The 19,978-nt window shown below is 36.9% G+C and overlaps 2 protein-coding genes across 4 annotated transcripts; both read right to left on the bottom strand.

Annotated features, from left to right (window-relative positions):
* Positions 1-844: 844 nt before the first annotated feature.
* On the bottom strand, positions 845-6,468 carry LOC121739386 (beta-alanine transporter-like). Of its 2 annotated transcripts, none has more exons than XM_042131832.1 (8): positions 6,427-6,468; positions 4,861-5,068; positions 4,207-4,399; positions 3,709-3,967; positions 3,129-3,378; positions 2,426-2,811; positions 1,787-1,965; positions 845-1,187 (listed from the first exon to the last, which is right to left on the bottom strand). In XM_042131832.1, the coding sequence occupies exons 2-8, from the start codon at positions 5,058-5,060 to the stop codon at positions 867-869; spliced, it is 1,788 nt and encodes a 595-aa protein (XP_041987766.1). In that variant the 5' UTR covers positions 5,061-5,068; positions 6,427-6,468; the 3' UTR covers positions 845-866. The 2 variants fall into 2 exon arrangements, with proteins under 2 accessions (XP_041987766.1, XP_041987765.1); XM_042131831.1 differs by having other exon boundaries at positions 4,861-5,075; positions 6,427-6,462.
* Positions 4,849-19,135, bottom strand: LOC121739387. Of its 2 annotated transcripts, XM_042131834.1 has the most exons (10): positions 18,680-19,135; positions 16,134-16,247; positions 15,106-15,225; positions 14,422-14,570; positions 13,609-13,770; positions 10,866-10,972; positions 9,706-9,817; positions 9,259-9,409; positions 7,856-8,059; positions 4,849-4,860 (listed from the first exon to the last, which is right to left on the bottom strand). In XM_042131834.1, the coding sequence occupies exons 1-9, from the start codon at positions 18,830-18,832 to the stop codon at positions 7,859-7,861; spliced, it is 1,269 nt and encodes a 422-aa protein (XP_041987768.1). In that variant the 5' UTR covers positions 18,833-19,135; the 3' UTR covers positions 4,849-4,860; positions 7,856-7,858. The 2 variants fall into 2 exon arrangements, with proteins under 2 accessions (XP_041987768.1, XP_041987767.1); XM_042131833.1 differs by lacking the exon at positions 4,849-4,860 and having other exon boundaries at positions 7,815-8,059.
* Between the last annotated feature and the right edge of the window lie 843 nt (positions 19,136-19,978).

Below are 19,978 nucleotides of genomic sequence, written 5' to 3'. Positions count from 1 at the left end.
GGGTCCAAATTCTAATGAACGCGAAAGGGTTAATATATTAATCACTATTTGCCCAGCGTCCATTGTGAATGACCCTAAATCTTTGCCAAACAAAAACCTTAGAGTTTAGACAATACGCTCAGGTAGGCAGCTGCATTTCGCAATTTTATTAACTGACCCACGAGCAAAAAATTGTCTAAATCCTAAATTAATCTCTATTGTCTATTTAAGTTCCGGGACGCGTGCTTAATTTTATAAGTAGGACTTAAATTAAAAAAGCAACGCTGTAATAATTAAATAGTTTTTGATACATTTTAGAGTAAATAGTAAATACCATTACTTAAGGTAGATACATAAAATTAGAGCTAGAATCTATCTAGATTCTAGCTCTAATTTTATCTATTATAGCTTTTGACGGGAAACGGTACGGACGGACGGTAATGCACAAGTATTATAATATGTGTATACTTACCAGTAAAACATAACTAATAATTATTAAAAATGCGAAAGTGTGTCTGTCTGTCTAAACCGATTTTGATGAAATTTGGTGTGGAGATACTTTAAATTCCGGGAAAGGTCATGGGATACTTTTTATCCCGGAAAAATTTACGGTTCCCGCGGGATAAACAAATGTTGGCGTAACGGAGTTGCGGGCGTCATCTCTATTAAATAAAGTACAATTAATTATTTGTCGTCATGTAATCTGTAACTTTAGTTTAATTAAAAACTTTTAAAAGCTTAATTATTCTTAAATGACGAGTATTAGCGCTACCTAGTGCATTTCACTGGAACTAAAATTTCTTTACATTCTGCTATGCAACAACAGATGGCGCTTTTGAAGGTTTGAGTCATAAGAAAAAGTGGATTATAATAATTAATATTACTTTTTATTTTAAAACAACAAACTCAACGTTCTCCTTATCTTCTTCCCCCCTTCTGTCTTCTTTATCTTCTAAGTATACGTTGGTCATCTGACAAGAACACAGCGCTGTGCAATTTTTACACTTTTTATCTTCTTTTTCGTCTGTCTTCTGTTCTTTGACAGGTGGACTACAGCAGAAATCTGTGTCTAGGCCCATTTTCTCCCCATCCTCCAGGGTTTGCGGTAGATGATGGTTCAGGGTTTCCGGGAGAAGTAGACTGGCGATGCCACCAGCGACCAATAGCGCACCCATGATGATAAGAGGCAGTACCATTATGTCGGAACCCTGTAATTAAAAATTGTAAGTACTTATTTCAGATTTTAATAATATACAGCTTGATGCAAAATGTTTTTTTTTTGTTTCTATATTTTATACTTCACTCAAAATATTAGAGCAGCAAAGAAATATATTTTAAAGTTCCTAATATTTGGCAGTGCATTTATTATTGCGCCCACGGTGGACAAAATTGACTCCGTCATCTTCGAATTATCGATATTATTATTAGCTCTATTAGGGTACCCTAGACGATCAATTTTATTGTGCAATATCACGTATTGTGCAAACGCGGCCCGCCTTTCAATCTTATTGTCAAAATATAAAATATATTGTATTGTTCAATATTATTGACTTATTGTAGGTTCCAAAAAACTTGGTCGGTTACTTTCAACTGGATTTCGACTGCGATAGAAAAAGTTCCTATTTACGGTAAAGTTATTGACAAATAAATTAATATTAGGTACTTATTTCATTTTGTCTCTATTATTTCGCATTTCCACTGTGGCCATTCTTAAGCCCGCTGGGAGTTTTAACGAAAAAATTCATTCAAGTTTCAATGTGTTTGTTAATCAAGTTTTAGGTAATTGTAAATAGTTACAAAAACTCACCAAATAATTGACCAGCGGTATAAATATAGGTCCCAGCATGCCCAGCACTGAGCTCAGACTCATGCCGAGCCCTCGCACCACAGTGGGGTACAGCTCAGACGCCATGAGCGGCAGGACAACGAAGGCGGAGGATATGCCCATCTTACCCACGCAGTAGAGAGCCAGAGTTACGTTGGTCTCTGAAAAAAAAGGGGTTAAGCTGAGAAGCTTTTCGTGAAGTGAGTAAGAATGGTAATATACAGACGGACAGATAATGGTGCATAAATTGTAATATTATTATTTATTATAGAGTGGTCTTATCACTATCAGAGAAATTCAGTCATGGTCAGATTTTGTCGAACTCAGTCGACCTACACTCATATTAAATTCAAAGTAGGTACCTATAAATCTTAAATACGTCTCACGACTCTTGGCCAACTTTTTGTACAGATAATATATTTAAAAAAATTAATTATTCTATTTACTACGTTATCGAATTGGACATTAGTCTGTAATGATAGCTGTTGTAAGAATGTATAATAAATAAATAAATTATTTAACAGCTATGTATGAAAAAAGACTTTCGAAATATTTACTGCACTTTTATGCAATATATTCGTCACTCCCAAAAAAAATACTTTCGAAAACTATAACACTCACCGTGCTGCACCAAGAAAGTGGTCAAGCAGGCGACTCCTCCGACCACCATGCTCATGCACAGAGTCCACCTCCTCCCAAGCCGCTCCATGGATGGCCACAGGAACAGATATGTCGGCAACTCCACTATACCAGCAAGGAAGAAGTTAAGAAACTCATCACCACCCAGCACAGGAGCGTAATACGACAGACCGACATATACGCTGGTGTTGGTGAACCAGATAAAAGTGATGATGATGGTCTTCTTCCTCAAGTTTGGGGTTCTAAAGAGGTCTAATATGCCATACTTTCTGGCTTTCTCCATCTCAAGATCTTGTTTCAGTTTGTCTGATTCGTATTTCCGTTTTAGATGAACCATGTAGTTTGCGGGGAGGGATTTCCCGTTTATCCTGGAAAGTTGGGTTTTTTATTGATGACAAGATCCATGCTCTCATACAGACGTTTTAAGGTTATAAATACAAGGATAAAAACTGTATAATTTGACTCTTGTGAAGTTTTGTTACTGACTCTTGTTGAGATTTGAATATCAACGAATTAATTAAAAAATAAAAATAACCCGGATGACAATGACGGTTAATTAAGATTTGCGCTGAATATTGATACTCAATCTTGCATTTTCAAGCACTCTTTATCAAATAAGCAACAAACACCTTTTTGCTTGGAACTAGCCTAAAAATACATACTTTTACACCTTATCTCCACTAACCTTGCCATACGTTTCAGTATGTGCTCAGCCTTTTCAAACTGTCCTCTCGCCAGCAACCACCTTGGACTTTCCGGCATGGGCCAGATGCAGACGAAGAAGGCCACAAACGGCAGAGTACTAGCCAGGGCTAGGTACCTCCAGTCTCGCACCAGGTAGACCACACCAGCTAATAAGATCAGACCCATGGAGTAGGCTATGTTGGAGAGAATCGTGCAGAGCGTCCGACATTTTGGACCTACAAGTTCTATGGCTGAAAATGTTTTTAACAATGTAAAAAGCTGACTTAGTAGATATACATAGATTGTTATGAAAAACAAGCAGATTTAATATGTCTGTCAGGTTGCGATCGTCGAGTATCCATGAATTATTGTCATAATGGCTTAACATCAGCCAATCTGTCTGTTCGAATAAAAAAAAAGTTAATTAAGCACTGATGAAAGGTACCTACGAAGATACTTTTTACAGTACAGTTTTACCACGGAAAAGTGTACTGTAAATTTGTAACTACCGGTAAATGTTGCCGGTAGTTACAAAATTGCCGGCAACATTTACTTTTAATTATTGTGTTTTGGATGCTTACCCAAAACATACGGTGTGGCCATAATAGCAGGAACCGTGAACCCTACGCCGATCCTGTATATGATCCATATGTAGAAGTTCTGGGCGAACGCAGTGGCCACACCAAAGACGCACTCAATGAGCAGGTAGATGAAGAAGGAGGGCTTCCGGCCGAAGGTGTCTTGGAGGTAGCCGAAGATGTAGTTCCCTATGATGCCTCCAACAGCTAGCAATACCAGGCCAAGCGTTGGCAAGAAATCTTTGGTGCAGACTAGACTCCACTGAAAAAACAGGGTATATTTTTGATTAAACAATAATTGCTCTCTGCCAGTTGAGTAATCTTTCAATCGTATCTGACAAAGACAACAACATAGATTGCCAGTACCTTGTGTAAACTTGACGTGATGATAGTTAAGCTTTAAGTTTTTTTTTTACTCTACTTTTTGTTGATCATTAATTAGTCCTAGAACATTGTCTAGAAGCGACAAAAATTGCAAAATTGCTGTTTAAAACTATTTACCTCAGTAACAACAGTGCTCTTATACACATCCCTGTCAAAGGTCCATCCGTTATTACATGGTATGACTTCTGGATCCCTGTCCATCAGGACTTCTTCGATGCTTGTATAGTTAGCCAGGATCTCCGTATAGTTCAGATTGTACATGGTACATTGTGAGTATTCCAATTTCCCGTTGCGTAGTTCTTGTGGTATGCTGAAATCAGAAAACAATAAGTAGGTACTTGAAACTTTTTTACTGGATTTTGGTTTGGTGGTAGAAAAACAGAGAACTTCTTAGAATGAGCAAGAATACAGACAATGTTTCAGGGTTTCCATAAGTTAAAGATAATATTATGCTCTGATAGATTGATAAAATAAAAGGAAAAATAATGTATGATTAACATTTAACACATAAAAAATATTTAAAGTAGGTACTTACATAGAAAAGTTACAGTCATATTCTTTCAAAATTCATGTTCGCAGATGCTATTGATGCAATTTAAGACAAAATATAGACATTAGACATAAGATAACGAAACAAAATAGACGTAAGGAAGATAAAAGATAGAGAGTAGACAGTGAAATAATTAGTAATACTTATATCTCTCTGATCACGGCCATAATCATGAAACGCCTAAAATTAAAGAGATACGAAGTGAAACGAAGAAACTCTACCTCAAATTCTTCCCAAGCTCCAAATCCACACCGTCCAGTTCAGGCACACGGCACCAATGCTTCACATCAGCTGCCATAAACAGCTGCGCGTACGCATGGAAGCCGCATGGTATCACTGCAGGTAGGAGGATGAAGTAGATCACCAGCTTCTGGTATTTACCAAATTCTCCCACGTCTTCTAAGATGGCGTCGAAATCCATGGTTTCACCTGGAGTCTTGGAGTTTTGTAGGTACCTATATTAGTAGAGGGAATGATTTACATGGCGGATCCACGTAATTTGGTCAGGGTATGTCAAGCAGTTCAAGCCCAGCTCAGTCACGACTTAACTGGACATAACCTGACTAAATATTGTAGGACTGCCAGATGGCAGATTGATACCTAGGAATCAATTTTTCTAGGTTCTGCCTTGAATATACTTAGTTGTAGTTGATAAGCTAGTTCCTAACCAAGTAAATATTATGTAATGCGTTTTGCGATTACTAGTAAGGTGCATTTATCCAGTTTAATCAGTAAGTGTTATAGGTACAACAATTTTGGAAACTATGTAATTTGATCATAATCATAATAATCATAATCATAATATCTTTATTTGCTCGAAATGTGGTTAGTAAAAAAAGATGACAAAAGTAATAGGTACAGTTTCAGCACAATTCGCTAAATAAATTGTTAGCATGCAAATATTAATTTCTCATAATTTTTAAATAATAAAACAGTATTAAAGTATAACAATATGACAAAAAATAACAGTAGTAACAATAGATAATAAAATAATTAAGTAAAATGACATAAAAAAGGAAATCTAATTTAAACGGTTAGTACTAAGTGTCTATAAAGTAATTAATTCATCTTATGAAACATAGTAATAAAAAATGTTTTAATATTATATTTTTCATTATCATCCAAAATGTCCTAAGATACAATTTTCAGTCAACAGGTTGAATTAATTCATACAAACAATGTCAAAAGGTATAAAATTGATCATTGATTAATGAATAATAATAACAATATTAAGTAATAAAAATAAAATGTCAATTAGTCAAAATTAAATTTAAGAATTATATTATACTTAATATGATGTCAATAAATTATTATTTCATTATGATAAAATTTCAGTCAGCAGATTGAATAAATTATTAATAGAAAAAAAAATCATCATCAGGCTACCATTCCTTTAAGTACATTTCCTTATCCTCAACTTATCCTATTATCTGAAAATCGATTCAACAACGCCTAACTTTAAAGAAATAGTTTGAAATATAACCGTCGCCAGCTTTCTACCATCTTCTGCAAGACTAGCAAGAAGCAATAAGACACTACGTCTTTAAGGAGGCATCCATACCTACTATCTTCGGGCGTATGAAAAATGTAAGACATTGAGATCATGCTTGTAACACATATTATGCGTACAGCGTGCGCAGCAGCTGAAGAGTATAAACTATAAACTAAGGCAGATATTAAATATGATTATAATAATTGCCTAGAAGACAGATCGTGTGTACGACACGATTTGTCGTTAGTTTTTCATCATTATTGCTTTGGGTTTTCAGATTTATTTATGGACTTACCTTCTGTAATGAGGGTACGCGTGTGTCCAGCCTATGTCCACCAGTCAACTGTCCATAAGTAGCGCAGTGCTAGGGACCCTAAACGCTACCGGTGGGGTATACAGGGTGTATGAAAAGATCTTTAGAAAAGAGGACAGATTTTTCCACGTGGGACATTTTTTTAGGAAAAGCTACTAGGTTTTTCAACAGTAACACTGGTTAAGTACATACAGTTTATCGATCATTAATGCTTGTCATAGTTTTAAGTTTTTCCAGGTAATACATTAATACTCTAAATCAGATTATTTAATTAAAAAAAGGTTAAACCAGTAATTGCAGTGCAGAAATGATGGCAATAATCTAATATTATGTAAAAATAGTTTTTAGGTCCATATAGACCAAATTTTTCAGTATTTAAAGCTTTTTTTCTCTTATATTGTCCAATAATACGCCAATAGATTTCCAAACTAGTTTCCCACCGTCTACCAATCAGCCTGTACCTCCAATGGGATGAGGAGCACAATTATCCCATTTGTCGGTCGCAGTCAGTCAATTCGATTAGTCGGATAATTGCTGGCCTGGTCCCTGGTCCCTGGGCCGGTCATCAAGGTCAATCAGCTAAGCGGGGCAAGGTTTAGGGGCCTTTCACTGGTTTGAGGAAGTAGGGATTTCGAGATTAGAGTAGGTCCTTAAGTACTTTGATCAAATTGGTTAATAGGCTTCATCATATTTTGGTCGAAAATTGGGTCTGTGAACTGTCAAGCCCAGCAACATGGGCTTGACAGTTCATATAATCCAACCAATTTTTCGGAGAACCGTTCTCCAGTAATTTTAACTTAACATCGTATAATCGTATAATCGACAATAACGTCCCCATAGGTACAACTGAAACAAAAAAAATTTCATCTAACCTATACGTGTGGGGTATCTATGGATAGGTCTTCAAAAATCATATTGAGGTTTCTCATGTCATTTTTTTCTAACCTGAATAGTTTGCGAGAGAGACTCTTCCAAAGCGGTAAAATGTGTGTCCCCTCCCCCCTCTAACTTCTAAAACATATATTATGATAAGTCTAAAAATGATATATGATGTAAATTACTATAAAAACTACCAACGAAAATTGGTTTGAACGAGATCTAGCAAGTAGTTTTTTTATACGTCATAAATGGTAAACCTTAAATTAATTCTCATTAAATCAACTGAAATATAAAAATAAATCAAAAACCTTTTAATTTCATTATTTTTTTTTATTACTGCTGCGGAACCCTTCATGGGCGAGTCCAACTCGCACTTGGCCGCTTTTTTAAATATTAGTATGGATGTAAGATTCTTATTTTATTTCAGAAATTGTTTATAAGGTTACATGAGGTTGCACAAGTGTACAAAGAAACAAAAATTCGAAAAATAAATTATTTATTCGTAATCAAGCTTTATTAAACTTTACGCTACGACTCAGATCTTATGGCACATTTTCCTGTACCACTCCGGGTCATTTTTCGCAGCACTCTCTGGTCTTCCATCCGTGTGCCGATAGTGGAACTCGTTGACACCCCTCCCAGGTACACCGTTGACTATGAACTTGCAGAAGCGTTCCACCATACGCGCCTCCCATTCGTCTGATACGTAGTGGATGGACTCGTATTCTACTAGCACCTGAAGAAATATAATTAAATGGTATAAGTCAGTAAAATGCCATAAACTTAGGCTTAATTTACAAACGAACTAGCTGACCCGGCAAACATTGTTTTGTCATATAAATTATTTCTAGTATCAATATAAAAAATAGATGAAAACCTATTTTCAGGCCTAACGAGGAAATTGATTTCTAGGCAGTTGACGGACCAAAATTATTTGGTTGGATTATGTCAATTTAATGTTAATTGTGATCTGTCGGCTGGGTTTGACGTAACGCGTTACGCAATACGCAATTATAGGTCCCCATCTGCCTGAACTGAATAAACTTCTCGAAATTTCATTAAAATCGGCTGGGCCGTTTTGGAGGAGTTCGCGCACAAGCGCTGAGACGTCAGACGACACCAACACGTGGTGCGTTGCGCCAAAATTCATCTATGGTGCAGGAAAAGTACATTCTTTTTGGGATATACAGTGTGTAACAAAAATAAGTGAATACTTTAGGGTGTGTACGTGTTCCTTGTAGAGAGTTCACTGTGAAAGTAGCAGCTCTGAAAGACAATTTTTTTTTCACTTTTGTATGGGCAAGGGCCCGAGCGTCACGAGTTTCCCCATACAAAAGTGAAAAATAAATGGTCTTTTAGCGCTGCTACTTTTACAGTGAGCTCTCTACAAGGAACCAGTACACACCCTAAAGTATTATCACTTATTTTTGTTACACACTGTATATCCCAAAAAGAATGTACTTTTCCTGCACCATAGATGAATTTTGGCGCAACACACCACGTGTTGGTGTCGTCTGACGTCTCAGCGTTTGTGCGTACTATATTTTTGTGTCTACTGTCACTTTTAAATCTTGAAAATCGTCCGTTTTTGGGAATACAGGGCCTTAAGCGTGAACGTTCAAGAGGTAACTCATTTTTTTAATCATCCCTCACGGAAAAGGAAGTGTTAAGTTTGAGGGCAAGTTTTCAGTAAGTAGTGATAAATGAATGATTTAATTTCGACCGGTTATAGGCCGTCACAAAATTATGATCGCTCAGCAAAAATGAAAGGGGACGGCACAGTCGTCCATATAAAGCGAAGAATGAGCGGGGCAAATGCGCGCACGGACGCTATTGGTAGGAATATAATTAGACGGATCGTTACTAATACTCCTTCCAATATTATCAATCAATCTTAGAGTTAAACATGCTATAGAAAATCAACTTGAATCCCACCTGGACAGTATACACCTCGTCACCAGCTTTCATCCTGAAGGCGTAGTCTTTAGGTGGGGTTCCACCTTCTCCGAGCTGGTACAGCTCCATCTCCAGCCATTCAACCGGCACCATCTCACCGCTTGGCAGCTTCACAACTCCAGCTTCCATCCTACATAATATACTACATGATATACCTATGTGTCCCTTAAATAGAGTTCACTGTGAAAGTAGCAGCGCAAAATGCAAATTGTTGCTTCTTTGTAATTATTTTATGGGCAAATTCATAACGTTTCGGCATTTCTCATAGTAACATAGCAATTCAGCGCTGCTTCTTTTACAGTGAACTCTATTTAAAGGACACACCCTAAAATATTATCACTAAGTTTTGTTAGGTATTTTATATTACGTATATAAGTTGTCCATTGGCCATTTACATTAATTATTATTTGCTATATTGCGTGTTACCTAGAAGCAGTTGAAGGTTGGCAGATGAGTCCGACGCTGATGTTGACGCCGTTCTGAAGGAAGATGTGGTGGAAGATGTACCGGTGCATCAGGCTCCAGTCGCGACGGTTACCTGTAAACGATCGTGGAGGATAGTGTATTGCGCACACATCGGGGCAGAGTAAAAATTATTAGTATAGACGTGGTTTAACTGAAAGCAGAAATGGTTTGGAAGATAAATTATTATTACAATTAAAAATAACTGCAACTTAAAGTTACATAGTTATAGTGCTAATATTAGCAGAGTCAGTACGAGTATAATAATTGACGCATAAGTATTTGCGCCTACCTAGTTATTGATTTTATTTAAAATGAATATAATATCTATAGCTTACATAAAATGATATAATATTATTACTATGCCTCAGCAGGTTTACAAATTACAAGTCATTATAACTCAAAACTCTTTAAAGAATGCGTAAAGACGATAGTACTAAACCCTACGAATAATAAAAACTAACTAAACCAAAGATAAACACAAAGATTAGGTGAAAATTGCACCTAAGTACATTGTTGACTTACTATCATGATGATGTAATAGACAATAAGGCCTCCCACACTAGTTTCCGTGACGGTAGCTGTTTCATTAAACCAGGCCAGCAAGTGATTCTGCAATGCCAATGTGTGTGCGAAGTACACTCTCTATTCCTTTACTTTGGCAAGTCGTGAGTCGTTTGGAACCAGGTAAAATCAGGACCCGGTTCTGTCTACCACTGGAAACGGGTACGAAAATTCTGCATGCCCTAGTCGTGACCCATTTGGATCGATCCCACGACCTCCGGGCCAAGACTCTAGAGTCACTCTCAAAACCATGGTGGCCTTAGGGGGTGGCGAACAGGGCAATCGCCCGTAGCCTCACTCTTGCAGGGGCCTCGCAAGGTATTTTTTCGTAAGACAAAAGGCCTCGCAAAGACTTGTTGCCCGGGGCCTCGCAATGGGTAAGGCCGCCACTGTGTATTACTATTAAAATATTATTATGACGTGTTAACTAAAACATGCTAATGTTACTATTTCGAACTGAAATTCTAATCATAATCTAAGCATCTTTAAAAATTAATCATAATCTTCAAGATTATGATTAGGATTTTGAAAGATGCATTGTATTGTAATCAAAATCTTACCAAAACTGTGGTCTCTAAACGCAGGTAGAGTCAACTGGAAGTCTTCGTTGTCTATGGTGAACTTGCACTTCATGTTGCCAAACTGTTCGTAGTGGGACTGATGAGCTCTGAAAACAAGAAAGTGTTATTAAAGCAGTCCAAAAGAAAGAACGCCAAATGAAGTTATTAAAAAAGAAGTGAACATAAACGGCTCTAGAACTCGTACACAAAACTGCGATGCGACGACGCCTCTTACATCGGCGGCAAAACATTCCGACATCATAATATTTTTTTTAATTCGTAGGTATTTGCGATGCGATGCAAAATAGCATCAAATGCAATGCAAAATAGCAGTTTTGTGCGAAGCTTTAATTAAAATATTGTTTGTGTGAGTGAGATGATTCTGATCTAAAGTCTAAACTTTATCCAGAGTAGAAAGCGGAAAAGTATCACCTATCTGTATTTATTTTGCAACTAGATGACGCACATAACTCCGTTGCGCCAAAATTTGTTTATCTGAAACCGTACATTTTTCCGGGATAAAAAGTATCATAATAGGTATATTCTTTCCCAGGACTCAAAGTATATCTATTCCAAAGTTCAGCTAAATCGGTTCAGCGGTTTAGGCGTGAAGAGGTAACAGACAGACAGACAAACAGACATATTTATAATATTAGTATGGATATCTCGAAACAGAATCCATACTAATATTATAAATGCGAAAGTATCTCTGTCTGTCTGTCTGTCTGTCTGTCTGTCTGTCTGTCTGTCTGTCTGTCTTGCTTTCACGCCAAAACTACTGAACCGATTGCAATGAAATTTTGTATACAGTTATTCTAGAGTCTGAGAAAGGACATAGGCTACATTTTGATGTGGGAAAATATCTTATTTCCATGAAAATTTCGATGAAAATGAATTCGCATTGCGCGTGGCCAGCGCTCATCCCGGGGGTCCTGGGTTCGAGTCCCGCAGGCGGAACAAAAAGTTTTAAATTTTCCTGGGTCTTGGATGTGTATTAAAATAAAATTTCAAAAATCTTAAACATATTTTATGTATAATATTATAAAAAATCCAGAAATATATCGATGGAATGAACATTTTAGTTCTAATACGATTCAACAGATGGCGTTTTATTTTTTACTTTATTGTAACATAGAACTAATCATACTTATTAGTTAGTATGTTTTTGTTTATAGTTTTTAATACGTTAGAATATGATGTTTAATCCATACTAATACTATAAATGCGAAAGTATCTCTGTCTGTCTGTCTGTCTGTCTGTCTGTCTGTCTTGCTTTCACGCCAAAACTACTAAACCGATTACAATGAAATTTTGTATACAGTTATTCTAGAGTCTGAGAAAGGACATAGGCTACATTTTGATGTGGGAAAATATCTTATTTCCATGAAAATTTCGATGAAAATGAATTCGCATTGCGCGTGGCCAGCGCTCATCCCGGGGGTCCTGGGTTCGAGTCCCGCAGGCGGAACAAAAAGTTTTCAATTTTCCTGGGTCTTGGATGTGTATTAAAATAAAATTTCAAAAATCTTAAACATATTTTATGTATAATATTATAAAAAATCCAGAAATATATCGATGGAATGAACATTTTAGTTCTAATACGATTCAACAGATGGCGTTTTATTTTTTACTTTATTGTAACATAGAACTAATCATACTTATTAGTTAGTATGTTTTTGTTTATAGTTTTTAATACGTTAGAATATTATCTATATCTATACTAATATTATAAATGCGAAAGTATCTCTGTCTGTCGTCTGTCTGTCTCGCTTTCACGCCAAAACTACTGAACCGATAGTAATGAAATTTTGTACACAGATAGTCTAAAGCCTGAGAAAGGACATAGGCTACTTTTTAACTGGAAAAAGGGGTTGTAAGGGGGTGAAAATGCGTAAATTTGGTCAAATTAACTTAGTTCCAAAAACTTAAAACAGATGGCGCCAAGAGTCCCCTAGATCGCGCTATTGGTTGCTCATAGGTATTTCTATAAGAGGTGGTACCATATTGAGCTAGATATTTCGATTCTTTCGATTGTTATACACGTTATCAACTAATAACTCACCTACCAACTTAGACATCAAATTCAAAAACAACAGCGCCAAAACTACTGAACCGATTGTAATGAAATTTTGTACACAGATAGTCTAAAGCCTGAGAAAGGACATAGGCTACTTTTTTTACTGGAAAAAAGGGTTGTAAGGGGGTGAAAATGCGTAAATTTGTTCAAATTAAGTTAGTTCCAACAATTCATAATAGATGGCGCCGTGCGTCTTCTACATCGCGCTGACGCTTGCTCAAAAATCTTCCTATAAGACGTGGTATCATCTTACATTTAAGTTTAGATTTTTTTCGATTGTTATATCTATTCTACGGTATTAAATAACTCAGTACTTTATCTGTGCAGTGACGTAACCTTAAATCTATCAATGATAAAGAGTTTATGGGTAAAGTTGTGTAATCGGAGGGCTAAATAAGCTTTAAAATTTGGCATAAAATATAAAGTTTAATATAAAAAAATGAAATACTTACTTATTGTGTGCACACTGCACAGCTGTATTGATTTAAGGGGTACCAGGGTTTTTTTTATAAAAGCTTTTGACACCAATTTTGTTGACATCGCGCGCTATAAAGTACTATAAACTGAAGTCCACGCGGACGAAGTCGCGGGCAACAGCTAGTAATTAATATATAAACATGCTGATTCATTCAAGGTGTCACGATATTGAACCAAGGATTAACTCACGTCCTCAGCCCCTCAAAGTACTTCCTCGTCCAGGGTTCCCTGGCGATGGACCTGATGATGGCCGGGGGGTGGAGGTCGGTGTCGTAGTCGAAGTATTTCCCTGATGCCGTCCACTCGCCGGAGAATTCTACGTCGACGAGTTTGTCGGGGTTGTTCTGGTACCTACGGTGAGCAATAGGAGAGTTGAAAACTTCTTGAACTTAAGCAGTTTTAGGCTGCGTTTCCACCAGAGCTGAGCGGAGCTGTGTTGCGAGGAATGTGTTTTTGAGAAACAATAACATCGCCGCGCTGAACGATGTCATGGCAAAGTCATTTCAATGAAGCGATTCTATTGGTTTCAAAAACACATTCCTCGCAACACAGCTCCGCTCAGCTCTGATGGAAAGGCATCCTTAAGGTGCATTAAAAATGACACAGAATATGATAGTAGGTATTGTTAGGTACTGGTAGAGCTATGAAATATCATACTTGGCTATTGACTCTGAAGCCGTGGGTTCGCTTTCAGCTGCTGCAGAAAAAAACATGTTACCTTCAAAAATATCATGCTCTCCATTATAACTACCACCATACGAGAATTTTTATTTAATGAAGACTCATCGATAAGATCCTTGTTTCGTCGTCATGACGTATAAAGTCGAATATGCTTCTGGCGTCTCGATGGCTGTAGGTGTACTGTATAACCATCCATTTCATTACATCCTACAAATTGTACTTGTTTGGATTATTTGAGTGCTCAAGTGAGTAACGTTTGCCTTAAACACCGACGTCATGAAACTGTCAACCAAACCGGTTATATAATGATGATGAACTCACCACATTTGCCCCTTGTAAGCCACAGTCCAGGTCTTCATGGGTTCCACGGGGGTGATCTTGAGACCTTCAGCACCGAACTCGCCGATTTGTGCCCCAAATAACACAGTGTCGGGAATCTTCTTGCTGCAGAGCAGACCTTTGCCTGGGAGCTGTAATATGATGTGTTTTGATATAGCAGTTATTGTAAAAGATGTTGATAACTTTGTGAATACAATTTTTCAGTAGTATTTTCTGTATGTAACACATGATCCTTCGATTTCGATTTGAGATGAATCTAGTATACTCTTATCTCCATACTCCGCCCAAATTAGGTTTTTTTCCAAATTTTAGTCGTAATAACTGGAACATTTTGATATTTTAAAGGAAGCATGATGAAATAACAGACATAATATTGTCAGTGATGGATTAACCCTTAATCAAATTAAGTAATAGCCTAGGGCATCACGTCTGAGGGGACCCCAGAAGAAGCACAAAAAATTCGTTCCTAGGGCATCACGTCTCACTCTCTCTCACCAAAAACCATACCAAAAAAAGTTTCTAGGAAAAAACTAATGTTACCCTAAGGCCTAAGCAATCCATGCCTGTGGGCCCCACCCACAGGCATGGATTGCTTAGGCCTTAGAGCATCGAGTAGTCTTAACCCTCACTGAGTATTGGCATTTAAATGATATGGTAAGTACTTACACCGATATAGAACAGTCCATTACACATGCCCATCGCTCGTCTCTCGCAGCCCGCGATCACGTAGGCTCCTTTATCGTCCTGTTGTTCCGTTGCTGAGATGAAGAAAACTGCGTCGAATGCCTGGAAATTATGAGACGTTAAAATCATAGGCCTTACATTACACTGTCTGGATAGTATATGGTCGAGGTTGATTAGTTGAAGCGGCTTTAGGGAGGACAACGCAAGGCAACCGCCCAGGGCGCCCCATAAAATGGGGAGCCGAAGGCTAACAAAAAGGGGCTCCGCAGACACCCCATATTTTAGTACTACCAGCACTCTGGGTGCATAAGAAATTTCGCCCAGGGCGCTGATAGTGCTAAAATCGGCACTGGAATTTAGTGTTTAAAGCGGTGCGTGTACTTAAGTCAAGTTCTAATAAGGAAGGATTAAACGGCGTTATTAAATTGTTACATCCTTAGACTTACTTATTGGGTATCTATAGCTGTTGTCCGTCTAAAATATCCCAAAATTCAACTGTATAGGACTACGGTTGCACTCAGCCGTAAAATAGAATACTCAATTGTACTTGTCAGTAGAATTGACTATGGTACACTAGCCCCCTGCCGTTGCTCTCACACGCTGCATTGCCTCAAATGCCCCAAAAGTTGAGTTCTACAGGATCTAAGTATCACGGGGAGTACCCTGAGGAATTGTTCGGAATCATACCTCCAGCAACTTTTCACCTTCTGCATCGTCCCACGCGAAAAAATTACCATCCTCATCACTTGTCTGTGGCAGTCTTCCACCGTGCGTTTTTCGCGTAACTTTCTGCCGCGCACTGTGAAACTCTGGATCGAGCTGTCACCACCAGTATTTCTGGACCTATATGACCTGCAAACCTTCAAGAAGAGAGCGATTCCTCTTTTAAAAGGCCGGAAATGCGCCTGCAGCTCTTCTAATGTTGCGAGTGTCCATGGGCGAAAGTAGTTGATTTCCATCAGGTGACCTGTTTGCTCGTTTGCCTCCTTATTTTATAAAAAAAACCATACCTTAGGATCATCGCTTAGTGGCTGCGGACGGTCCATATCAGCTGGGTTCACGATCGCCTTAACTCCCTGACCGGCGCTGCCATCGGCACCCGCTGCAGAATTTTTTCTAGAATACTGCAACAACAAGCTAAACCAATGAAAGGTATTTTGTGGTTGTACATTTTTAGTGTTTACCTAAATGGTAGAAACCCGGGACCCTATTACTTTGCGGTCTGTCCGTCCATCTGTCTGTTTACCAGGCTGACTCTCAAGAACTGTGATATCTAGACAGTTAAAATTTCCGCATAGAACCTTTAGATGTAGTTTGTGTAGGAATAGTAGTAAATTTTTAGACAAAAAAAATTGAGTTAGCGCCTGCGCCCCGCGACACTTGGTCAGAACTCAAAAATACTCATTAGGTATTGCATCAAAATTCAAAAGCATGACTACTATAATTACTCAACTAGATATTTTTAGTATTTATCCTTATCTAAAAACCTGATAAAAATAATTTTAACACCTGTTACCTGAGATTTGCAAACATTTTTAACTTGTTGCGCTATCAGACAAGTGTTGATAAAATGTCTCGAGTGTTGACGGTCACAGACCAAAGTCACAGCAAAAAAACAAAAACAAACTTTATTTGCAGAATATTTATGTAAAAGAAATCAAAGAATGGAGAGAGAATAATAATTGATACCTAAGTAATATTCGTATTGTGTAGTGTATGTTTGCAAACAGTAGTAAAATTATATTTTTAGGGTTCCGTACCAGGGTAAAAACTCTTCTTCTCTTTATTACTAAAATTTCGGTGTCTGTCTGTTTGTCTTCAGGCTGTATCTCAAGAACCGCTATAAATAGACTTCTGAAATTTTCAGAAATTGTGTATTTCTGTTGCCACTATTACAACAAATACTAATAAAATTAAATTAAGAAATTTAAAAAAACCCCCGCCAAACAACTTTAAAAAGAAATGAAATAATATTTACTGCCTTTAAGTTCAAATAATTTCTAACTTGTCTAAAGTAATATTTTAGTCCATAATTGTTGTCACGGTGTGTCGGGGGACCGCCAAGTAAACTACAAACTACAACCGCCAAGACGCTGATTATCTCGATTCGGTTCGCTGTGAACTGATCCTTAAACTATAATGATAAGTGAAATCAAACATCTACATTAGCGGTCCCCCGACACACCTTGACAACAATTATGGACTAAAATATTACTTTAGACAAGTTAGAAATTATTTGAACTTAAAGGCAGTAAATATTATTTCATTTCTTTTTAAAGTTGTTTGGCGGGGGTTTTTTTAAATTCCTTAATTTAATTTTATTTCATACTTTTTAAACTTGTGTTGGTTATAGTGCAGAATAATCATATTCTCATGATTACCATCTATCAATGTTCTTTTCAATGAGGCCGTTAATATGAGCCCAAACATGAAACCTCCACTTTGGGTTCATACGAAGCTCAGTTCCTAGGTATAGAATCCAGGTGATGCTGCAGCAGCAGCATGTAAATATTTACTGTCTATCTACATCTTACTGGTTGTCGCAATTAAAATAAGCCCAAACACGAAACCTCTGCTCTAAGTTGGCGAGGAGTTGGATATCCTATTGATTACCAGGTTATGCTGCAGCACCAGGTCAACTTTCCAGTAATATGTGTATATGTATATTGTATACTCACAAATGTCACGAACTAGAATGAAATATAAGACCTATCAACGATAACAAGTTGCTAACGGCCTTTCATGAACCAGATAAACCCTGATTGTCCAGCACTGAGCAGCTGATGATGATGAATTATAGCTGAGAACACTATCGATCATGTCAGCTTTTAAACAAAAAAAACTAGATCAAAATCGGTCCACCCGTTTGGATGCTACGATGCCACGGACAGATACACACACAGACAAACAGACAGACAGACAGACAGACAGACACGTCAAACTTATAACACCCCTCTTTTTTGTCGGGGGTTAATTATAACACCCCTCTTTATTGTCGGGGGTTAAAAACAACATAAAATTAATATTTAAGGGAGGCTCCCATACAACAGACGTTATTTTTTTGGCTTTATTGCTAGATATCAATAACGGCAACACTTTGAACTATTAAAATTAATATTAATAATATTAAATAGGGCTCACATACTAAAAAGCTTAAAATTTTGCTTACTTTTGCTATATAATGGTACGGAACCCTTCGTGCGCGAGTCGAACTCGCACTTGGCCGATTTTTCTCTTAGATTTTTTTTACTAATATCCTACTAATATCATAAATAATATTGTTTAAGTATATTTTTTATGTCAACAATATGCCATATCTCAGAGTGGAACACCTACTTAATTAATGTAATTAATTCAACATTTTGACATAATAAGCCCCATACATTATCAATTATTATCATTCTGTCAAACTCTTCATTAAATTGATTCTCTGAGTAAGGCGGTTAGTAGATCATATGTTTTCTAGGGGCGAGAAAATCATTTCGTTCAATGCTATACTATAGCCATAGTGATCTTAGCTTTCGTTCCAATAAAAAAAGTAAGATAGTTTACTCACCTTTCTATAATAGTAGATGCAGGCAAATACCACATATTTCAGGTAATACCATTTTCCAGGTTGAGAGTATACTCCTAGCAATGGTTTAGGGTTCTTCTTGACTAGGAACCATATTAATAATACCAAAACTATAGATATAAGTATAGGAGCCATTAAAACGAGCTTCTTGGACGAGTTTAAGTGAGTAACTGATAAATACCGGGTAGATAATACGTTATGTAATGAACCAAAAGTATAATTAAAAAGTAATTATTTATCTTTAGATAACGGGCATCTGCATTATTTGGTATTTCGATAATATGATAATAAGGTAATAATAGGTACCTATATTGGTAGACGCCACTTTCATTTTTAGATACCTAACAATATTTCAGAGGTATAAGAAATAGAATGCACCTTTTTCTATGTAGCATTTAAATGCGATAAAAAGGACTTTCCTATGGTAACTACGGTATTTTACTGAACATAGATCATTAATCATACCTTCCGAAGTAGGTACCTACAAATTAGTTTGGTGGGATCGCGAAATTTCTAGGTACTCACGGAACCCACTTGGGTAATCACATACTCAGTAATTTTCTATTTATTTCTAGCAAAAAGTTTCGGACAGCAGAGAAATAAGAGGATTTATACAGTACTTATTTTCAAAGCGAAGTAACCACTCTTCAAATAGTCTATGGTAATATTATTTTATTCATGTTTTCTTGTAATAAGGAGTTTATTAAGCAGCAGGCATAAAATCCAATATGTATAATATTAATATTTCTTACGCTATTTTTATTTAAAAAAAAACCAGTTTATAAGTACTATTTTTAGGGTTCCGTACCTACCCAAAGGGTAAAAACGAGACTCTATTAGTAAGACCTCGGTGTCTGTCCGTCTGTGTGTCTCCAGGCTGTATTTCAAGAACCGCTATAGACTTCTGAAAATTTCACAGATTATGTATATCTGTTGCTGCTTTAACAACAAAACTAAAAATAAAATAAATTAAATATTCAACTGTATTCATAATTTAATAATTAATAATAAAATTAAAATAAACAAAATAATTAGGATAATAATCCCATACAAAAAACACAATTTTTGACAATTTTTGCTCTATTAGGGTGAAGCGAAACGAGCGTAATTTGTGAATTGTGAGTTGTGAGTCGCAGAATTGCAGCTGGGCAGAATTCTGCCCAGCTGAAATTCTGTTGGACTGCCACACGAGCGTAGTTTTGTGAGTTGTGGTCTGGGAATTTCAGTCGCCAGACAAGTGCATTTTATTCAGTTGCTGTCCAACGTTTATACCAGGTATTT

This window comes from Aricia agestis, chromosome Z, assembly GCF_905147365.1.
Source record: "Aricia agestis chromosome Z, ilAriAges1.1, whole genome shotgun sequence".
In the NCBI taxonomy this organism is placed as follows: domain Eukaryota; kingdom Metazoa; phylum Arthropoda; class Insecta; order Lepidoptera; family Lycaenidae; genus Aricia; species Aricia agestis.
Note: the sequence above shows the minus strand (reverse complement) of the source record. Positions and strands in the feature narration are given on the sequence as shown.

Coding starts and splice junctions, on each gene's coding strand:
- LOC121739387 (XM_042131834.1), bottom strand. CDS start 18,832: ATGGCTCCTATACTTATATCTATAGTTTTGGTATTATTAATATGGTTC. Junction 14,571..15,105: donor ATGGACTGTTCTATATCGGT/GTAAGTACTTAC, acceptor ATCATATTACAG/CTCCCAGGCAAAGGTCTGCT. Junction 9,410..9,705: donor CAACCTTCAACTGCTTCTAG/GTAACACGCAAT, acceptor TATATTATGTAG/GATGGAAGCTGGAGTTGTGA.
- LOC121739386 (XM_042131832.1), bottom strand. CDS start 5,060: ATGGATTTCGACGCCATCTTAGAAGACGTGGGAGAATTTGGTAAATAC. Junction 1,966..2,425: donor CACTTTCTTGGTGCAGCACG/GTGAGTGTTATA, acceptor CTTTTTTTTCAG/AGACCAACGTAACTCTGGCT. Junction 1,188..1,786: donor TACCGCTGGTCAATTATTTG/GTGAGTTTTTGT, acceptor TTTTAATTACAG/GGTTCCGACATAATGGTACT.